The sequence below is a fragment of the Patella vulgata genome, chromosome 7 (genome assembly GCF_932274485.2).
Source record: "Patella vulgata chromosome 7, xgPatVulg1.2, whole genome shotgun sequence".
NCBI lineage: Eukaryota > Metazoa > Mollusca > Gastropoda > Patellidae > Patella > Patella vulgata.
The window spans coordinates 16,537,102-16,560,213 of NC_065885.2; the positions used below are offsets into that span (position 1 = coordinate 16,537,102).

At 33.0% G+C, this 23,112-nt stretch overlaps 1 protein-coding gene across 4 annotated transcripts in view; it reads right to left on the reverse strand.

Moving 5' to 3' along the window:
• Positions 1-1,030: 1,030 nt before the first annotated feature.
• Positions 1,031-23,112, reverse strand: part of LOC126828483 (origin recognition complex subunit 5) — a 46,318-nt gene continuing 24,236 nt past the window's right edge. For 2 of the 4 annotated variants that reach the window (XM_050558234.2, XM_050558235.2), the window contains exons 2-15: positions 12,941-13,063; positions 9,064-9,156; positions 8,528-8,716; positions 7,783-7,857; positions 7,485-7,596; positions 7,069-7,199; positions 6,786-6,834; positions 6,498-6,588; positions 6,231-6,298; positions 5,776-5,888; positions 5,393-5,443; positions 4,615-4,725; positions 3,984-4,096; positions 1,031-3,822 (exon numbers count right to left, since the gene is read on the reverse strand). In XM_050558234.2, coding sequence (XP_050414191.1) covers positions 3,777-3,822; positions 3,984-4,096; positions 4,615-4,725; positions 5,393-5,443; positions 5,776-5,888; positions 6,231-6,298; positions 6,498-6,588; positions 6,786-6,834; positions 7,069-7,199; positions 7,485-7,596; positions 7,783-7,857; positions 8,528-8,716; positions 9,064-9,156; positions 12,941-13,060 — 1,362 coding nt within the window. In that variant the 5' untranslated portion in view covers positions 13,061-13,063 and the 3' untranslated portion in view covers positions 1,031-3,776. Of the gene's footprint in view, positions 3,823-3,983; positions 4,097-4,614; positions 4,726-5,392; positions 5,444-5,775; positions 5,889-6,230; positions 6,299-6,497; positions 6,589-6,785; positions 6,835-7,068; positions 7,200-7,484; positions 7,597-7,782; positions 7,858-8,527; positions 8,717-9,063; positions 9,157-10,989; positions 11,114-12,940; positions 13,064-14,677; positions 14,750-23,112 lie in introns of those variants that run through there. The other 2 variants (XM_050558237.2, XM_050558233.2) reach the window with 2 other exon arrangements.

The following is a 23,112-nucleotide window of genomic DNA, read 5'->3' on the forward strand; positions in this document are numbered from 1 at the left end:
TTAGAATCGAGAACGAACCATCCGGCACTCTTGAAATGGAACGTGACCCTCTTCTCACTTGCCAACTTTCATTTACTGATCTCACTAATTCCAGCTTGATTTCCGGTTTAATAAACCATTCCATCTAACCTTTCACGTTTTCCTTTTTCTTTCTTCTCTTACCTTACTATAGCCTCCGGGCCTCAGACCCGCCCTGGGCCTGCCTTCTTTTCCCATCCAATCTACCCGGTCTGAAGAGTTCAATACGAACGAAACTAATTCACCGCTTTTTGCCCGAAATCCCGGCAGAAGTATAGACACGTCTACCTCGCACCATACCTAAATCTTACTTTAGGTTAATCCTGAATTGAGCCTCAATACCGAACTACGGTATTCGAATACTCATGAACCTCACCACAAGACCACATTCTGGCAATATAATCTAGTAACCTCGGCGACCCCGCCTAATACTCACCCCGCTAAATCATATTTACGGGGACTATTAACACCGAACCCCGGTGCCTGGCATATTCATGAACCCCGCCAAAATATCAAACCCCGGTATACCAACCCGGCCAAATTATACCAAACACCTGTATAATCAACCCCGCCAAAATTTACCAAACCCCGGTAAACTGACCCCGCCAAATTTTACAAAACCCTGGTAAACTGACCCCGCCAATTCTCGGAATAGTATAAATAGACCTCCGCCTTTGGAGTCTAACCAGTCTGAAGAGTTCAATACGAACGAAACTAGTAACTTAAAAAACCAGGGATAACTAGAAGATCGCCCTTTTCTTTCTAATGTTATTTGTGATTTAAAGAAAAATATTACTCGAGATGTGATTAACTGATTTTTGATGTATTTGTCAATGTGGGAATTACTATTTTTAATGGATAATAGTACCATGACCCTGGTAAGACAAGCAGCTACGGGTGCACATTTTTTTTTTTTTTAAAATAATGTGTTCACCTTTTATTTTAACCTGCTAAACCCAACCGGGGGAAAAATCAATAACAAAAATGACGGTGATTGATAACGCCTCTCGGTAATACATTTTATTAAAATCTAAATTAAATCTTCCTCCAATGATGTCCAAATTTACGTTTGTCTTTTTAAGGCAGAAAACAAATATTTAGTATTTTGGGGTAAAGACATGAACCATTTCTGACATTGTGCCAAGAATTGTGAAGGAAATGTGGATAAAATGAAAAGTATGGAGATTTCTGTCACCATCTGAAAATATCGTTGACGGGTTTGCTTCAGTAAAGAACAATGTTACGGCTTGTGTACCAAAATTGATTATTATAATGAATGAATGTAACTGATTATAACCCTTTCGCTGACAATTTTTCAGTGCGATCAGAAGCCTTGTCTACATTACAAAACTTTAAGCGTGTCAAAACAGGATGTTTAATTTTTTGATCGTGGAAATGTATCAAACATAAGCGTTCCGTACTGAGAACTGCTCCAATTTGGAACACTGAAGATAAATTTTGTAAATAGGTCACTTCATGTAACTGAAGATCGAAATGATAAAATTTTGTAAAGCCCGACCATTTATCAATAAACTCCTTAGTAATTTCCCTAAAATGTTTGGCCCTAACCCGACTTTATCTATTGATGAACCGATGATCAAATACGACTGTCTAAAGTGGAAACAATATATGCCCCAGAAACCTACAAAGTGGGGAAAAAACCCTGATGCCTATGCAACGCCATTACTGGCTACTGTCTGCAATTTGAAGTTTATACTGGATGAACAAATGACGATAACCCTATCCTAACAACAGACTTGCCTACCTAGTTGTCATGGACCTGATGATTTCATTTTATCAAACCCCCAATAGAACTGTGATAGCTTTTTTTTTTTTTTTTTTTACCTCTCTTGACCTTGTGCGTGATTTGATGAGTGATAGGGCAAGTGTGATGAAATCATTTGACAAAAGTTTCAACGTGAAGGAGCAGCAATCGTTACAGAATTTCTGCATTACTTACAATGCTCATTTGGAAATTAAACTGCTTGTCTAAAAAATAATTGCCTCTCAGAGAAATTGAACAGTAAACTAAATGGTCACCATTAAACTAAGACATAGTAGAAACTAAACCATGTTTTACCATCAAGTTACCAGTAAGTAACGTCTTTCATCAACAAGCGAACTCTTTATCTATTTAGTGTTTAACCAACCAGTAAAATAATTTACGAACAAAATCATTTATCGAATCAGTAAATTTTGTTTACCAATAAGTAAAGTGTTTTACTAAGAAGTGTTTTACTTATCAGTACAATTCAACATGTGAACTGTTTACTCAATGTCTAATTTTAACTCAATATATGAGCTCTTTTGCCAACAAATGAACTGTTTCAACCAATTAATGTAATAAATTGTTACTTCTTAAATAAATTCTTTGAGGAATCATATTACAGATAAATTTACCCAAAACGAAAAATTCAAATTTTCAAAGCAGTGCTAGTTTTACCCAGAAATAAAATATGTTTATACTTCTGTTACATCAACAAAACAGCATTAAATTCATCAAACTACAGTATTACCTATAGTATAGATAACAAAATACAAACCAAATGATAAATTACCATTGCCTCTTGGAAATATTGTTTTAAACAAATTCCTAAAATAATAACATGTCTTTTGCAAGGCAATAATAAAAGCTTGAGATGCAATTATCACTTTCGAAAAGGAAATAAATGCATTAGGGATTTCTTTGAAATATAATTTCATTTTCAAAATGACAATAACTAATAAGAATCCAACAATACTATAAGTTTACGTATGTTTATAATAAATTGACAAGCTCTTGGAAGCAATTGCCAAAAGTGATAATGTCTCTTTGATTTTAGAATCGAAGAATTTCTTTATACAATTTGATTTATTTTCAAATCTGAAAAAGATTTTAAAGTATTATTCATCTTTATCCAGAAGTCACCATAAAAAAGTATGAAATCAGGTAATTATTTTATTTATGCTAATTCCTGCATAATACTGCTTATCAGCATGTTTTATCGAGATCTTTTCAAAATAAGTTTGTGACAAATTTGACTGATTATCCCATTTTATAAACAAATTCTTCACATGGACAGTATATTAAATAATATATTTTACAATATCTACTTAAAGATTAAGCCCCACATTATTGACTGCTGATTAAGGCTAAACGGGGATCAACTTCGAAGAAGTAACTAAACTTTTAATCACTGATTATCCCAAATCAGGAATCAAGAATATGGTGGTAATGCAATATTCCATCATATCAATGTTCTAAGCCTAAATAAGGTTATTTTGTACATGTAAATATAAACTCTGTATCTTCAAATAATTTAACATAAATTTTTGAAGACTTATTTCTTTAAAAAAAATTTTGTCAAATTGAATTCATTATAAATTTGAGTTTTCTCAACAAGACATGGCATTTTCATAATTTTTTTTTTTTTTTTTTTTACAGGCATTTGGAACTTTGAAATGACGAGAGATTGTCGACATTCATATATGTGAGATCAAATATGTACATGGAATGGGATGAATAAACTGGTGCTCAAAACATTAACAAAACATTTCAAAGTGTATGCCATGCTTCACTTACTTTTAAACCAGTCCTCTTGTTCTTCTGTAACATACTTGTCTTAAAAGTTTTTTTTGTTTTGTTTTTTTTTAACTTTAGAGAAGACTTTCACACACTTAAAGTTCCCCCTTTTTAAGCAACACAATACACAATTCACTGTCGAACAGCACAAACATTTATCTCACTTGACTTTGATTTATATCAGCTTTCAAAAAGTTTAAATGAAATCATACAGGTACTTAATCACTTCAAAATTCACTGTTCTGTAAAATAGAAACAATCAAACGTTACCATCTATATTCTTTACTTCCATTTAAGCACAGACAGACAGATGAAAACAGCAAGCATGTTGCATGGTCATTGTGCTCTATCACTAAATGCCTCACAAGGATTATAATTGTAAGATGGTTTTATAAAAGCTTACCTCGAGACAGAACGAATAAAATCTAATGAAACCAAACATTTATATTTTGGCATTTCTATCTGATCATCACCAGCTGTTTGTCCCAATAGATGCAAACTAACTAATGACGTAATCTGAAATAAACAAATACAAACAATTAGTTTTCTTGCTAGACAGTATACAATCTTCATGTATATGGTCAACATTTAACTTTCATATCATTTTTAACTTTTTACATACTTTATCATAATTTTTTTATCTTTTGTAAATAAATGGAATTTACTGTCCTGGTTGAAAAAACAGAATGATTGATGCTGCACAAAAGGAAGTGGTATCGAAACTATGCAAGAGACGGTGCACTGAGAGATGTAAATGCATTGGTGCAGTTGGCTTATGTTTTGCTTTGTTTTATACTTTTTAGGTGTATAGATGCTTTGAAACGAAAATGTAGCCGATGTTTGAAATAGATGCCACCCTCATTGTGCCAAATTTTAGGCTTTTACCATTTGGAATAATTACAGGTTTATAAACATGCAATATTTTGAAGAAGGTAGGCTACTCTCATCTTTATCATTGCATGTTTATAACTAAGTGATAGGATTTACAATACTGCACTTCCAGTACTGAGTCAAACATTGTTTAATTAAATTACCTGAGAGAATATATTAGCTGTAGGAGCTACTCGACCTTCTACTATAGAATAAAATATTGCTAATAGTCGATCTAGTGGGAAGGGTTTCGGTCCTAATAGATGATTACTGGCCTAGAATTAAACAATACATAGAATATAAATTCAGGAATTATTTTGAACTTGGTAGATGCATATAAATATTGACATTATAGCTCCTTGAAGAAAACAGGAGAAAAGTGATTAGTAAACACTGTAAACCGGGTATCATTTAATCATGTGTATCTAGCACTAATTTCTTTCACATTCATTTAATATCCAATCTTTGTTTAAAAATTTGTAAAAAGTGTTTAAAATCACCATAAATTGTTTAATTTGTACTTCTGTCCAGTTTAAAGCTGACCATTCTATTTTGATAATGAGTGTCCAATTTACAAGTGTTTAATTTCTCCATCAGTGTTAAAAAATAAACCCAATTGATTAATGATGTATTATGATTAATTTTTGAACAGTGGTTGGGAAATTAAATACTTGTAAATTGGACACTCATTATCCAAATTAATCAGTCAGCTTTAAACTGGATGGTTTTGGTCAGTCTAAGAAGCTCTAGTAACGGACAGTCCAAATGGTAAAGGGTTAAATATGGCTGGATCATAAAGAGAAACTGTATTAAAATTACAAATATTTTGATTGTAAATCGATAGAGATGTCTCCCGATAAATTTCAAATTTCCATATATCAGGGGATCATGGAAGCTCCATATCATGATTATTTTTGGCTAATTAACATTTTAAATACATACCCTTTCTTTTTTTTTAACCAGGTGAGCCCTTTTTGTCATTTTTGCAGAGCGCTGAAAATAGATATATGTAAAACTGTAAATAATATTTCAGAGTATCAATTTTTATCTAAACTATATTTAACTAATGAAATATAAACAATTTTTATTTAACAAATTGTACAAAGTAAAATATTCTTCAATCGTTTTTAATCAACAAATCTGAAATCTTCTAAATTAGTAAGTAATTGACAATATTTCATTTAATAAGTAGATTGTTTGGTTATTTCAACAGTTATACCATAAAGGCTATGGCGCAATTGTATATTGTACATAATGCATTTTTCTTAGTGATTCCTGGATCAATTTAAAGATTACACAATTCAAATTCTATGTAAAGGTTATACCTTTTTAAAGAACCTTGCATCTGATTTAACTGGATTATACGAAGCTAGGTAGCCTGCGATCAGTAAGTATTTTGAATAAAACGGTAACTCCACATGGCTTCTACTCAACATCACTGCAAAAATAAAGATAGGTTGACAGGCAACAAAACATCCATATGCATGCTAAATCATCTGAGCAATCCATAAAGATGGTCACACTTGTGAATTTGTTAGGTATATAAAAAGCAACCCTTTAGACCGTATTATATCAATCTTGCACTGACAATATTAAAAGATATAATCAAGAGCAATAACTCTTCACAAGATTTTACAAAGTGCACAAAGGCTATAACTCTAGAATTAAATAATTACTTTTTATGTTGTCAACAAATACTGCATATTTACCATCATTTCAGATACATATTAACCCTATTTCACAATAAATTTCTGAAATTTAAAGGGAGATAAAAACCTACCAGTTTTAGTTTGTGAATCTCCTGTATTTTCACTTGACTGTTCTTTCTGTAGTCTCTCCCACTGAGCACTAGAAATAAATTACACAAAAAAATCTACAAAAAGATCAAAATTGCTAAACACTAAGGAAGTTTCGGGCACATTAACAGTAAGGACATATTACATAGAAATCTAAATGAAAGTACGAAATATTACACAGAAAAATCCCCTAATAGGCAATATTACACCAAGAAACATTTCTAAGATAATCAGTGAGTACAGAATATTACCTAGAAACTTCTCTGAGATAAACAGTCTGTAAAGCCTTTCTTAAGTGAGGTTCAATATTTCTCCAAAGCTTACGAGAATCATTTATTGTAGCTGGAAAACAATTATAGAAATCCAATTTAACAAGCTATTTGCATGACATCTTAAACAAATCCTATTTCATACATGGTTCACATTTAAACATATAATTCAGGATTGACATCCTTTACAAATTATGTAAGTTTGTCATTAAATGTCTACTAAATTAGAAAAATCGATAACAAAGTAACAACACTAATGAACTACAGTACCTTCTCCATTTCGGATTGGTTCAATATATTTATCAAAATTCAACATTGTCTGAAATAAAATATAATACTGTTAACAAAATGGATACTATCAAGTTGAATAGCTTAAAACATTGAGAAATTCTGGAAAAAGATTTAGGCAAAAGATCATCACCAATAAATAACCATTCTATACATGCATGCACAAATAACATATGGTGGCAGTCTTCTATCTGATATTAGGCTATGAAAATCATAATCTTTCAGAATTAAAAAGAGCATTTATCTGATATCAAACACAACATACCAAATGTCTTAATTCTTTCAGATCTCGACACACAATATGAAATATAGAGAGAACAAGATTTGTGTAATTTGAATAGAAATCAACTTCAAAATCTGTTGGACAATCTAAACTCATTATCTCTACCATATTATCTGAAATGAGAAAAACAAAACAAATAACCAATTTGAAACTAAGTCTGAAAAGATAGCAATCCAATTTTAATCATTTTTTTTTTTCAAAATTAATATACAGAATTAAGCAAATGTACTTTAAATAAATTGATTGAGATTCTTTTTTGTTGAATTGTTTCAGTCAGATTTTGCAATCTTTTCATTTTTTCAATATTAAATAATTTGATTCCTGCTTTAATTCAAGGTCAATTGTCATGATATTCTGGAATATAAATGACGAAGCAAAGCGGTCTGTATGACACCCACCTTTTGTATAATCGGGGAAATGTAGAATATAAGGATCACAATAACCAGTTCCTGTTCTATACTTCTCCCATACTATTTCACTAATCAACATGACACACATGTTAAGATTTGTCTGAAATTTAAACAAAATTCATAACATTTATTACCAACATGTGTTTTTACCATCAAATCAACCTTAGCGTCATGTAAATGTAAATTTCTACTGAGATACAGAAAGTATATGGTCTGCAGACTAGTTGAGCAATTTTCCATTTCAGTCATAATTACCATAACTTGACTTTGTGCAACAAATACTTACCAATTCTTGCAGTCTAAGAAATGCTGGTAAAATATTAGCATCCATTTCTCTCAATCTTTCAGCCTTATCTAAAACCTGCAAAAATACCAAAAACACTATGGAAACAAAAACGGGCTTAACATCTCATCGTTTTGCACCAACCGGGCTTGATGAAGACAATTAAGATTATGCAAAATACCAGTCAGTAAGATTGTTTAAACTACTACGAAATAAACTGGATTATTTTATCATCCCTGAGTACCATATACATAGATATATATCGAAGTACTTTTCAGTGGAAAAGTAAAGCATATAAATTTCATTTCAAAATGATATCCCAAAACGGGTCAAAAAAGTTGATGTATGCATTTCAGTTTCTGTCCTGTTAAAATATTATATAATTTTCTAATAAAGAGAGAGAGAGAGCGAGAGAGAAAGAGAGAGAGAGAGGGGGGTAAACTCCACTCCACACAAGCTAGGTCATTTTAGGACTAACACATGGTTCAATTTTATTTCAACAATTCGCTTGCGTGTAGGGGTCTTTAGCCGTGGGAGGAAACCAGAGGACCTGGAGAAAACCAATGAGGTTGGACAGACGACCCTACTCCTTGTCATGTACAACTGGAGAATCGAAACCATGCCAGTTGACTCAATGACAGACCTTATGATACAGCACGCACAAGCTAATCATTTGGCCATCCAATAGCCCCCCACCCCCCAATTTTCTCATTCAGCTGTAACAGAAATTATAATAATGCCAACTTACTATATAAACTGTTTCATTAATCAGGCATCCATCTTTTACTATCTGTTGAAACTGACGAACAAAATCATTCATATTATCACATCTGTAGTGATCTGAACTCTTTACAGATTGAGGTAGATTATTCAAGATATGTTCATAGAGGAATCGGGCATTATAGCATTCAACACAATTCACTAAAACATGAGGTAACTGAAACAAAGATAAGTGTAATAATTCAGTATAGTACTTATATACACCTCAAAGAGTATTGTTTAAAAAAACTAATCCTCTGATTCGGCGAATTATTATTTCAATTATTAACAAGAATAAATCTAAATTTGTCATCGAAAATGGTAAGCGCAAGTAAGTGAAGTACATGTAATCTACTTAAATAGTTCCCTTTTTGTTTCAAATGTTGACAGTGGAATGCAAAAGCAGTTATATCTCAACATTTGCTCTATGTGGACCTTGAAGTAAATAGATATATTCACATTGCAAAGCAGATCAACACCAGCTAACTGAAACTGACTAGACATTAAGTAGCAGTTTATACTTACTTGTAATGTTTTAAATATAGTATTAACGACACAGGTTTTTCCTGTACTTGTATGACCATACACAAATACACATGGTGGAGACATCTGACTTTTCTATAATATCAAGACAGTTTACACAGATTAATCATAGATTTACTCCAATTGATAATAATTCAAAGAAAAAGATAGGTTGCCAGGCAATGAAACATACGGCCACAGCGGCTAAATCGTCCGAGCGGTTGACAAGGGTTGTCGCATATTTATTCCTTTGTCGGTAATTGGGGGCCTTTACAAGACAGTTCCATACAGATCAGATTATAATTTTTGCCGTTTGAGGGTTCACAAGGTTCTACAAATTGAACCAAGGGTATCAACTCTGGAAGTAATCTACAGAAATTGTTGAAATTTGACAGGCTTTTTCGTTCCACAAATTTAAATGATGCATATAAATTTCATACATATCGGATGATAACTTTCATCAATCGAGCATTAACAAGGTTGAACAAAGTTAAACAAGGGCAATAACTCTAGAAGTAATAAACGGAAATTGCTGAAATTCAATAACCTTTTTTGTTTCACTTATTTAAATAATGCATATAAATTTCAGAAAGATCAGATGATAACTTTTGATGTTAGAGCACTCACAAAGTTCAATAAAGTGAAACAAGGGCCATAACTCTAGACGTAATAAACAGAAATTGCGGAAATTCAATAAGCTTCTTTGTTTCATTTATTTAAATAATGCATATAATTTTCAGAAAGATCGGATGATAATTTTTGGTGTTAGAGCGTTCACAAGGTTCAATAAAGTGAAACAAGGGCCATAACTCTAGACGTAATACACAGAAATTGCTGAAATTCAATAGTCTTCTTCATTTCACTAATTTAAATAATGCATATAAATTTCAGAAAGATAGGATGATAATTTTTGGGGTTAGAGCGTTCACAAGGTTAAACAAAGTGAAACAAGGGCCATAACTCTAAAATAAACGGAAATTGCTGAAATTCGATAGGCTTCTTCGTTTCCCCAATTTAAATATTGCATATAAATTTCACAAAGATCGGATTTTAGCTTTTGGCAGAGCATTCACAAGGTTCAACAAAGTCAAACAAGGGCCATAACTCTAGTCGTTATAAACGGAAATTATTGAAATTAAATAGGCTTCTTCGTTTCACTAATTTAAATAGTGCATATAAATTTCAGAAAGATAGGATAACTTTTGGGGTTAGAGTGTTCACAAGATTCAACAAAGTGAAACAAGGGCCATAACTCTAGAAGTAATAAACGGAAATTGCTGAAATTCAATAGGCTTCTTCGTTTCCCTAATTTAAATATCGCATATAAATTTCACAAAGATCGCATATTAACTTTTGGCATTAGAACGTTCACAAGATTCAACAATTGCAACTTGTGAACTGTATTAGTGAAATTAGAAAATGGATGTCAAAGAACTTTCTAAAATTGAATGATGATAAAACCGAATATTTGTTATTAGGCTCAAGGCATCAATTAAGTAAATCTGCACAAGATAACCCCCCTGTTGTAATTGGTAATTGTGATATATTTTCATCTTATTCTGCTCGTAATATTGGTGCTATCTTTGATAGTTTTATGCTTATGGGAGCTCAAGTAAATAATATTTGTAAATTGTGCTATTTTAATATTAGAAATATAGGTAAAATACGTAAATGTGTAACTGTAGAGGCCACTAAGTCACTTGTTAATTCTCTGGTCACTTCTCGATTAGATAACTTTAATTCACTTTTAGTTGGTTTACCTTTAAAGCTTATAGATAAATTACAAAAAGTACAGACTTGTTACTTTAACTAAGAAATGTGACCACATAACTCCTGTTTTATATAATTTACACTGGTTACCTGTTAAATATCGAATTGATTTTAAGATTTTATTACTTACTTTACTTAAATAATTTAGCTCCTGTTTACCTCTCAGATCTTTTAGAACTTTATACACCTGGCCGAACATTACGTACATCAGATAAACTACTTTTAAAGTCCAAAACTGTTCAACTAGTCTTCTATGGTCAGCGCTCTTTTAGTTATCAAGCACCTGTTTTATGGAATAATCTACCATTTAGTTTAAGATGTTGTACATGTCTGTATTCTTTTAAAAAACAACTTAAAACACATTTATTTAATCAGGCTTTTAACTGACTCTGTATACAATCGTTAACATGCCCATAATCTTGTTGTTTATGTGTGATTTACATCGAAATTAAAAAAACTGGTCCCAACATTTTGTGCGCCTTTAAAGGGCGCACAATTTCAGTTATACCAGATTTGAAAAAAATAATATTTGCTTTCGAAAAATGGTACCTAACTGTCAAAATTGTAGTTTTTTGTCAATTTACGCCACTTCCGCCGACAGATAACACTATTGGTAACAAAAAAAATGACAATTGAGACAACGGAGCATATGAACTTTGTTTTATACAAATCGAACAATAAATAATCTAGGACTGAAAAACTGAATTAGCCAATGGGGGCTAAGGAAAATTACTGAGACAAAATTTTTTCACATTTTTGCCCAAGTCAGAGGACTCGTTATATTTGTTTAAAACACGACTAAAAAATATTCATAAATAAAAAAGTCTTTTGTAAAAATTTAAATTTTTCTAAATTTAGCGCCTAATATCTGCGAAGATTTGCCGAAAATCAAAAATCAAAAGTAGCGTAGCTTGGCTATGTGCCCCGTCTCCGGCTATGCCAAAATGCATCGAAAGTTAAAATCCAATGATTATTGTTAAAATTACTGCAATATTTCTAAAAACGATAGCTTCGGTGATTTCGGACATTTCGCATTGTCGCAGAACGTTCAAAATAGCTTTATCCTCTAAGTCACACCCACTTTTCCGATAAAACCGAAGAAATCGTAACGATCCGACAATCAGTTGCTGAGATCTACTCAAAACAAAAGAAGAATAATAATAATAAGAATAATAATTTTAACAAAAACAATAGTGTTTCACACAAGCTACGCAGTGTGAAACCCTAATAATTTTAACAAAAACAATAGTGTTTCACACAAGCTACGCAGTGTGAAACCCTAATAATTTTAACAAAAACAATAGTGTTTCACACAAGCTACGCAGTGTGAAACCCTAATAATTTTAACAAAAACAATAGTGTTTCACACAAGCTACGCAGTGTGAAACCCTAATAATAATTTTAACAAAAACAATAGTGTTTCACACAAGCTACGCAGTGTGAAACCCTAATAATAATAATAATAATAACAAAGTGAAACAAAGGCCATAACTCTAGATGTAATAAACAGAAATTATTGAAATTAAATAGGCTTCTTCATCTCACTAATGCAAACATATATCAATTTTAAAACAACTGGATGATAACTTTTGGCGTTGACCGACAGACGGAGGCGACAGCAATATACGTCCACATTTCTATGTGGGCGTATAAAAAATGGAGTTTACTTCCACACTATCAGAAGATGTTGGTAGATGCAGTTATATTTGATTTGTATGTACATTATTTCATTATCATTTTAGAAAATAAATTGTTATCTGAAATTAATCTTAAAAAAACTTCATTCCATGAACACTGGCCATGACTTTAAATGCACCAAGATGCGGTCAAAATTTAATTTTTTATGTGCTGGTCATTGTTTATTTGGAATCTTTTTTAAAATATTTGTTTCGGAATTTACTGCATTGATTGAAGTTTACCAAGCATCTAGAATTGAGTTCAAAAGATATTAGAGACTTAATTCATATGAATATCCAAGTAAGTCAATGCAGTAATAGATTAATAATGATCACCAGTTTGTTGAATAGCCACCCCATCACAAAATTATTTCCGAAAATCATATCAAAAGCCATCAAGGCTGTATTTAGTATTTAAAAATTTTATACTTTACCTCACCAATCAGAGATATTAAACTTTTAACCTCTTTCTCTCGACATGGAAGACTTTGATTTAAGGTGGTCCAGAGGTCTGAAGAATAACCCCATGTATAACTCATTTCACAATCTTCCATATTCTATAACATACAAACAAATTGACATAATTGTTACTGTCTGTGAGTAGGCTACATGTACTTGGCCATATCTGATTTATTTTAATTGTAAGAATCTTGATACTACTCTAATTAGTCTTATCAGGTTGGGTCAAGAATGTGACTATGAATGATAAAATCTGAACACTCAACAAAGAACAATACACTCCAAGAAAGACAGTGCCATATAGACATAGAAACCAAGAGTATGACAGGGGATTTGTGTCGAGTGGACGTTAAACCCCATTTCTCTCTCTCTCTCATATTACCGAAAAAATTAAAAATTAAAAATATGCGACAACTCTTGTTGACTGCCCGCACGATTTAGCTGCTGTGAGCGTATGTTTCGTTGCCTGGCAACCTATCTTTTTTCTACATAAAGAAAGAAAAGTAAAATATTTCGGCTTCCACATATAACTACGAAGAATTTTACTCTGAAGTCACCAGGGTTTTGTGTGAACGTGTGTGACAGTCCATGAGCAATGTGGACATAGAAAGTTGCCACAACAACCATCCTGCCCTTCACGAGAAGTATACATAATACAAAATATAATAGCTCAACAAATAAAAGGAGAAGAATAAACAATGGCCCATGGATGGGCATTACATAATTTATAAACAGGATAATGCAAAAGATGACAGCACCAAAAAGAGACAGTCATAAAGCTTAGATCTCGCGTGATTAAAAATAGGTACCGTGTGAACTAATATGCATACTGGCTAATTTCATTACTTGTTCTGTACACAAGACATATGTCGAAGGGTACAATACATAGGGCGAGTGTCAAACGAGAAGAGAAGATGTCAGAGTTCAGTGATTAAAGTTTTGGGTAGATGGACTTCGGCTTGTTGTGAAAAGTCTAATGTGAAATGTTTAATGACAAAAAGTAGTTGTCAATTTACAGGATGTGTGTCAGTATTACTGGATCCACCCCTGAATGGGCTTTACATTCTACAGTTCTGCTCTGTCTGACGGGGCTATGGGAGACGGGAATACGCCATACACTACAGTGTGCTATGGCCTACTCTTATATCAAATTCCAACTGTCATGGGATCTTTTACATACACGTCAATGTGTACACAGGACCTTGGTTTCCGTACCATCCAGACAGGACTGAGTGAATAAAATAATTTCACATTCGGTACTTATAGAAATCTATAACTTTATTTTATTATCAATGTAGGCCTGTTTGTATTTTCCAATTTACCATACTGCCATACTCAATATTGAATATGACTCAATGCACTTGTGGTACAATGATTTTTTTTTTTAATATATATACAGCATTAGCTGATTAACATCTGGATTAAACACTTTGTAAATTCTTTTCTTCCACATGAATGAGTGATCTAAATTAGTATATAGACATAGATCTAGTTATTTTCCTTGCAGCTCAATCCACCCATCATTAGCATTAGTATTAGGGCATCATTCCATGCACAAACTAATATATATTACTAACTAATAAACACTTCCTGTTAGTTTGCACAAAGACAAAGCAGGTAATTCTAAACACGTTAATTAGAGCACTGACAATCAGTATTAAACTATTATTAGTAATAATTAGTTCAATATAGTATTTGCTAAACCAACCAACCATACAGTTCAGATCTGCATACAAAACTGATCACGTGTCAATAACAATAATAATGGACTCTACACTTTCCCGCCTTTTCTGACCCGACAGGAAGTGAACAAAACTTATTTATAGCCTGGCAATTTGATTGGTCCAGTTTTCAGGGTACACACCACTGTTCATAAAATCATCAAGCTTTACTTTTCAATTTTATAACAATTCCTTCAGAGGAGCTTATATAACTTGTATTATACAAATTCAGTTGCTTGTAAATTCATAAATAATTATTCTATCTTTAGAAACTATCACCTAGATCTAAAGATAGATATTTTGTTTATTTGAAAGTATGTAAAATAAATGTTGGGTTTTTATGTTTGATCATGATCGAGCAATGGGGATCATGGCTTGTTTAAAAATAATCTTTAATATTTAAAAAATTAATTATATTCTTGTTTTAATAAAATTTTACAGATCTTATATATATATATATATATATATATAATGTTACGTACATATTGAATTCCCACATGTATGCTAGAATAAAATGTTTTCTATATATCTTCAATTATAAATAAAATGTTTTCTATATATCTTCAATTATAAGCTTACCGTATATATAATCATGGAGTTTTATATTTCATGCACCATATGGCCAAATGACAATGTTAGCTATATGACACAATTTAAGTGCAATTTGTATGTCAGTATTGATAGATTTATTTGGCATAAACAAATAGAACATAGAAAATGACAATTATTTATGGTACCAAAAATTTATTAAGCCGGTATAACTAATATTTGCCGCGCACCCCCGCCCGCTCCCCCACCGGCCCTGGTCAGTGTGAATTATTTGCCAACATTAACCAGCATAGAAATCCTAGCAGTTTAAGATATAAGATATTAAAATTTTTTAAATCTCAATTGATAGTCCTTGTTTATCCATTATGTCTTAATTGAATGTAAATATACAGTTCTATATGGTGGTATACTGCATACCTGGTCATTTGAAAGGGATTAAAAAGCCAAATCCAAATGAGGGTACAACAAAGAGCCCATGACAGGACCCAGATTTGAAGAGTGATATTTCCATGCAGGTATAGGATGACTGATTAGTCCATCAACCATATAAAATATAAGGGTGGTTAGGTGACCATGTGGTTTAACGTATGCGCATTAGATCATAAGGTCTGTCATGAGTCAAGTGGCATGGTTTTGTGTTCCTGCTTGAACGTGAATATGAGTACGGTCAGCTGTCCAACCTCAAGGGTTTTCTCCTGTTTCCTCCCACAGCCAAGCAAATTATTGAAATAAAATTGAACCAATGTTAGTCTCGAAATGACCTAGTTTGTGTTGAGTGGACATTAAACACCATTTCTCTCTCTCATAAAGTAATAAAAGCTGACGTTTTTTATAGCCCCATTTAATACTATAAAGGTCCCTAACATGAAAGCTCTGTAATATTAGCAACACTAGCAGAAGCTATATATAAACAACAGAATTAATACTCTAAACAATGAAAACTTACATTCCTAATACTGTTAAGCAGGTATTATTACAAACACACACCTACGTTCATACACATTAACAAGAATGTTAACACATTAAACCTTTGGGACTTTGCAAATAGAATGACCATAGCCATTTAGACAAGTATATTTTGCAATTTAAAAAAAAGAAAAAAAAATATTTACTATTTAGTAGTGTATTAATTAGGTTTTCACACTGCGTAGCTTGTGTGAAACACTATTGTTTTTGTTAAAATTATTCTTATTATTATTCTTCTTATTATTATTTTTTTTTTTTTCCAATTTGCTTATATCTCAGCAACTTCTTGTCGGATCGATACAATGTCTTCAGTTTTACTGGGAAAGTGGGTGTGACTTAGAGATTAAAGCTATTCCCGGCATTCTGCGACATTGCGAAATGTCCGAAATCACCGAAAATGTCGTTTTTTGAAATATTGCCGTAATATTAACAATAATCATTGGATTTTAGCATATGATGCATTTTGACATAGCCAGAAACTGGGGACATAGCTATGTTACTTTTGATTTTTGATTTTCGACAAATCTTGGAAGATATTAGGCGCCAAATTTTGAAAATTTAAATTTTTACAAAAAACTTTTTTATTTATGAATATTTTTGTCACGATTTGGCACCTGACCAATTGCCACTCGTGCAAACTACCCCCCCAGCTGCGTCTTCAAAATCATAAAGAAAACGAAATGGCATTAATAGTATAATTTAATACTTTATATATTTATATCAGATCAGTAAAACAATCAATTTTCAGAGTTCAGTATGTCCATAGGTCACTTCCGGTGGGAATCAAACCATCAATTCACAAAAACATTATTCGTCCAACGAAAACATTAAACATAGGCCTGCAATACCTATTCTGATTTAAGTTATTCGTAAAACATTTAAACACCGCACAGTTCTCCACAACACAGTTGAGATAATTATAGGCCTGTGGATCCTATTCTGGGATCATCTCAAATGTTCTGTTCACGATATCAGCTACGGCTAAACTTGGCCCCAACGCCGCTCCATATCAAACGTTGCCCAACAATAATCTACACACATAAAAGTTTCACCTACTGGGCGTAATCAAACGTGGCCCAGTTCCAATGTACCTCTGATTTAATTAAACATGGTCCGATATTCACTACAGTTATGTATTCAAAGAAGAAAGGTTAAATTGGCCCCCTCCTACATAATCGATCCGATTCGGCCTGAACGAACCTTACTAAAAGACTGACTGACTGACTGACTGACTCTGATGTGCCATCCACATCTGCTTATATAGCCATATTGTGCACATGCTGCATGCCTCAGATGCAGTTGACAATCAAGATGAGTTTGGGGGATACAGCTTAGACAATTAAAATTGAGTTTGGGGGATCAAACTCAGACAAATAGGATGTGAACATAAATATTTATAAATTCGGATGTAAAAGAAAAAATATGATATTTGATTGTGACAATTTTTATATGACATTTTAACCAAGGTTAAAGAGTCATCTGATTTGAACAAAAATGTCAACATTTTTTGTTTCCGTAATTTTCCTTGGCCGCCATTGGCTAATTCAGTTTTTCAGTCCTACATTAATTATTTATTGTTCGATTTGTATAAAACCTAGTTCATATGTTCCGTGGTTCAAAATGTCATTTTTTTTGTTACCGGTAAAGTTTCCTGTCGGAACCGGAAGACGCGTAAATTTAGCAAAAACTACAATATTGACAGTTCGGTACCACTTTTTGAAATGAAATATTATTTTTTACAAATCTGATATTATCCAAAAGATGCGCACTGTTAAGGTGCACAAAATCTCGGACTCAGTTTTTTTAATTTCGATTTCGTTTTCGGGCCATTTCGATTAAAAGGTAAAAAAAGGGGTACAAATAAGCTATTTACAACCCATCCAGCGCCTTCATATATTAAAATATTTCTTTGATACGTTCATAAACTTGTAGAAATAACCCATACGAAGAGAATGTATGTGAAAAATAGTTTGTAATATGAGCAGTTGCCGAGAAATGGGCAATTTTGCATGACTCACTTTTTACGCTAGTTTGCCTGTAAAAGTGTCAATCATTACTGGATTTTCATAAAAGTTACACCATTTGGTGCGTAATGTCAATTTTAACTAGGTCAAACCAATTCAACATTACCAATATCACCGGAAATTACGTAATTTGGGCAAAAACCGTATTTATAGCCTTCGAAACAAATAATTTATTCAAATGAGTTGTATTTGTTATTCGTTTAAAATTTTGATATTTGATTCCAATCAACTAATAGAATGAACCCATACGATCATATAGATATCACAAATTCCTTTCTAACTTGGTCAGTTGCGGAGAAATAGACGATTTTGAACAGGTCACTTTTCAAGGTTTTTGGACCATACAACTGTCAATTATTATTCGATTTTCATAAAATGTTCACTGTTTGATACCTTTTACCAATTATGATTTCATACAAGTAATTTCAGATTTTCATTATCACCGGAAGTAACGTCAATTTGGCAAAAACTGTATTTGTAGCCTTCAAAACAGATATTTTGGTCAAATGAGTCTGATTTGTAATGTTTTTACAATTATGATTTTTGACTCCGCTCAACAAATATATTGAACACATATGATCATACAGATACCGCAAAATGGTTTCTAACTTGTACGGTTGTAGAGAAATAGACGATTTTCTACAAGTCACTTTTCAAGGTTTTGGGTCTTTGCCATTTCTGATTTTAAAAAACTAATTTATCTTTATCATTATCACTGCATATAATGTAATTTCGTCAGGATCACTAAATGTATAAAATGAATTGATTACCAAAAGATGTTGGTTCCTGTGGTAATTAGCTCATATCAGATTGTTACTTCCTGAATTATATTATTGTATGAAAAAACTTTCTTGTTTAACTTTCTTCTCTATCCATCTCTTGCAAATTGTGTTTGTTTTTCTTTCCTCCAATTTAAATGGCTGATATTTACCATATTTGTTGGAAAGATTTATAAAAACCTTCAGAACCATTTGTAGGCTATGGTCTGGTATCTTAAAGTTATTATCTGATGGTGTTGATACCTGTCAGTCATTATGTACATGTATGCCTTAGTTTAGTACGTTCTGATTTCATAAACCAATTTAACATTTTCATTATCACCGGAAGTAATGTAATTTTGACAGGATCACTGACATGTAGCAAATGAATTGATTGCTGGATTTGGTTGTTTCTGCGTCCATTTTATTTCATGTGTGCAATGCTTATGTGGAAACCTGTTTAACGGTTTCATTGGTACCGGAAGTGACATAAGTTCAAGGGTAACGTGGCACCGGTGAAACCCGTCATTACTGCTTCGCAGTTCTAGTTATAAATCGTATTTACATTTTATTGATGATTTTTTTTTTAATTTTCGCATTGTTTTTGGGTTTTCTTATATCCAGAAGAAAACCTATTCTTTATATTCAGACATTACTTCTTATTATTCAAGAGCTTATAAGCATTTTAATCAGAGTATATTGTCCAATCAGGTTTTGATCCTTAAACATATATTATACACGAGCTAAATCTGCCTATTGCAGGTCATTCTTTAGGCCTTAAGAGCGTGTCCGCGAGAGCACCATGCAGGGGGTGATAACCCTTGGGTCAGGGATTTGGACCAAATTTTTTCTGTGAGATGGGTTAGTACCCAGATACATTCCCACAAAATATTAGATTGATTCAGTTGATACTGACCTGGAAAATTGGAAAAGTATTTTTTTAATCGAAAAATAAGCCAAAAATAGGCAATTTTGGATCCAAATTTGAATGACCTGCTATTCGGACAATAATTGATTTGGAAAGACAAAATTTTGGGCATTAGTAGGACCACTCAGGTTCCTCCTTCACACTGAGTTTGAAGTTTCTACTGCTAATTATACCTTGGTACTGGCCGGATACCCAACTCTCTCTGAAAATTGAATTTAATGAAAACCAATGTTTAAGAGGCTATAGCTCGTTCTTTGCAGGGGCTAGGACCAAAGTTGAATATTACCCACAACTAGCAACCTTCCTACTAACAAAATAAAAAATAAAAATGACCGGAACAGTCATAATAAAAACAGGAGAAATATATTAAAAACACCAAAAATTAGGATAAAATGTCCCGTCTATCAATACCCCAGATGAAGTATATGTATGGACATCTTTACAAATTTAATATTTTCCATTTAGTCGTTAGCAAGGATGATTTAGACATGAGAGGAACAAAGTAAAATGAGATTTAAAGTCCACTGGACACAAACTAGGTCATTTTGGGACTAGCATATTATGGTGATGCATACTGTATCTATGGACATCATCACAAAGTTAATATATTTGTTAGTAAGGGTGATTTTGACTTAAGAGAGAGAAATGGGGTTTAAGGTCCACTCAACACAAACTAGGTCATTTTGGGACTAACATATGGTACAATTTTACTTCAATAATACACTTGTGGGAAAAGAGAATATCCATGAGGTTGGACAAACAACACCACACCATGTCACTGGCATGCTGTCACACCACTTAACTCAATGACAGACCTTAGGATCTAAAGTCTATGTGTTAGACCAGGGACAAGTTTCATGAATGTCCAATGCAATTTAAACAGAACAAATCGTCTTCTATAAATATGATATAATGAAAGGTGAAATATGATACACGATTCAGTGTAAGCATATTTAAGCTCTTGGGTAAAAGAAGTGTTTCGGAGGGATGTACTTGTAACAGGTTTTAAGGACGAGGGGATTGTAGATGATCCAGTGACAGTAAGTCGTAGTCACACAATCAGCAAGACGACTATACAACACCTTTTCTACCAATGTTCCTTGTGCCAAATAGGTTATTTTGGTCAAACATATTTTAGGAATCAGACCAGCTTATTCCTATCTGTATTTAGGAGCCGATCATTGTATAGAAACATTTGGACGTTTTCATGGAGAGGCATTACAGATCGGGAGGCTATGATAATTCCATATTGAAATCCCTGAAGGAGAAGAGGTCAAAAACAGTACTACAAAATAAAACAGTACTCTGTGGTCCAAAAACCTTGAAGGAAGGTCAGAGAGAATTTACACTCGAACGTAGGAATCTAAGTAAGTGAGCACTTCTGCTCGAACGTAGGTATATGTAGGAGTTTGGCACATGCGGTCAACATTATCCTGGAGTGCCATAAATCCTGTTGTGATCTATGCCATGATTCAGAGATTTCAATACCAGATATTAAATGTCCCTACATGAACACTTCTGAATGTTTCTTCTTATGGTTCTTCTTTACATGAGCAGGTGTTCAAATTAAAAGATATCAAGTTTATGATAGTCATGTCAGTCAAATTTATACGATGATCTGCTCATGAATACAAATCTTAATAACAGTGGTCTGATCCCTGAAAAATTACACACCACTTATGACTCTTCCGTATGGCTATCAAGCAAGCGTGAAAGTCAGATTTTGTTACAAAAATATTATGATTTTAAACAAAATGATCTATTTGACACGATTCACGTTGAAATTACGAAATATTACAACTAATGGTGATGATCAGTAATCATTTGAAGATAATCGTTGGTCATTGCTGAAAAGGTGCTGCTTTGGTTAAATTGTGCTAATATAAAAGCTTGCTATGCCAGTCCTTACATTTATGCACTTCCGTGCTACTAACTACTGAATACAGATGAGAATAATCGTTGCCTGATCCTGCAAAATTATAAACCAGTTAAGCCCCTTTACTACGATGACCGCGAACGTCCGATTTTGTCACAAAAACTTAATGATTTTTAACCAAGATAGTATATTTGGCACAAGGAACGTTCAAGTAACAAAAAATAGTACTGATGTTCATAATCAACGGTCATTTGAACTCTTAAAAATAGTAGTCGGTCATCAGTGAAAAGACGAATTTCGTGGAAAATACCGTTTTTACACATTTTCAGAATATTACAGTACTCTGGTGGGTTGCGTTCCGGTCAGTTTTTTTCTTTTGACATTTACTTTGAGAAATGCCCTTCACAACCACACCAAGCAATTCTATGTCAGACCTGCAAAGAAGCAGCTACATGCGTTTTAGGATAGCATAGTTTTAAACATATGTAAAATGACCACTTTATGATCACTCACAGAAAATTCCACACGATTCATTCATTCCCAAACGACTGCAGAATTTTAAGACGACTACTAGGCCTATCATACCTGACCAATATCAAAAATTTAGAGACACAACATTTCGGGTAGGAGCGTTTTGAAATTAGGGTAACAAATTGGTCGAAATATGTCAACTTTTGCCCCAAAACAACCATTTCCAGTTATACCGGAAGTTGTCCGTTTAAAAATTTTTCACTTCATCATGTGACTTCTGTCGCCTAGGGGTCCCCATAGACCAAGTATGGTTGAAATTTGCTGACCCCCCGGGTTATCATTTTTTTCAATTTCTGCATGGTGCTCTCGTGGACACGCTCTTAAATGCTATATAAATTATTAATTAGATATGTATTCACATGGCAAGACCATACTCAACTCTCGATGTCAGATTTGAATCCGATCTGCGATTCCATGGCTGTTCTTGTTCAACGGTAAAAATGAATTAATCGAAACTTTGTTTATTATCGTAAAAACTGTAACAATGACAATCGCGAGGTTACAGTGTTTTTGAAATTCGGTTTTCTCGGCTCAGAGGGAAGTAATTCAATCTGATTAAAAAACAGATCTATATTTCGTTCCGTTTTTTTTATACTTTCAATGGTGTACACTACATGAAGATCTGACAAGTTATAGCGATAGGTCACGTCAGGGGTCAAAAGACTGACTTATGACCCTATGACGTCAGACATTTGATTAACCAATCAGCATTGATGTTACTAGTGGATTACCAACAGTTCCGTGAAAAACACGCCTAAAGCTCGCCGTAACAGACCGTTTCATTGGCTTATCCC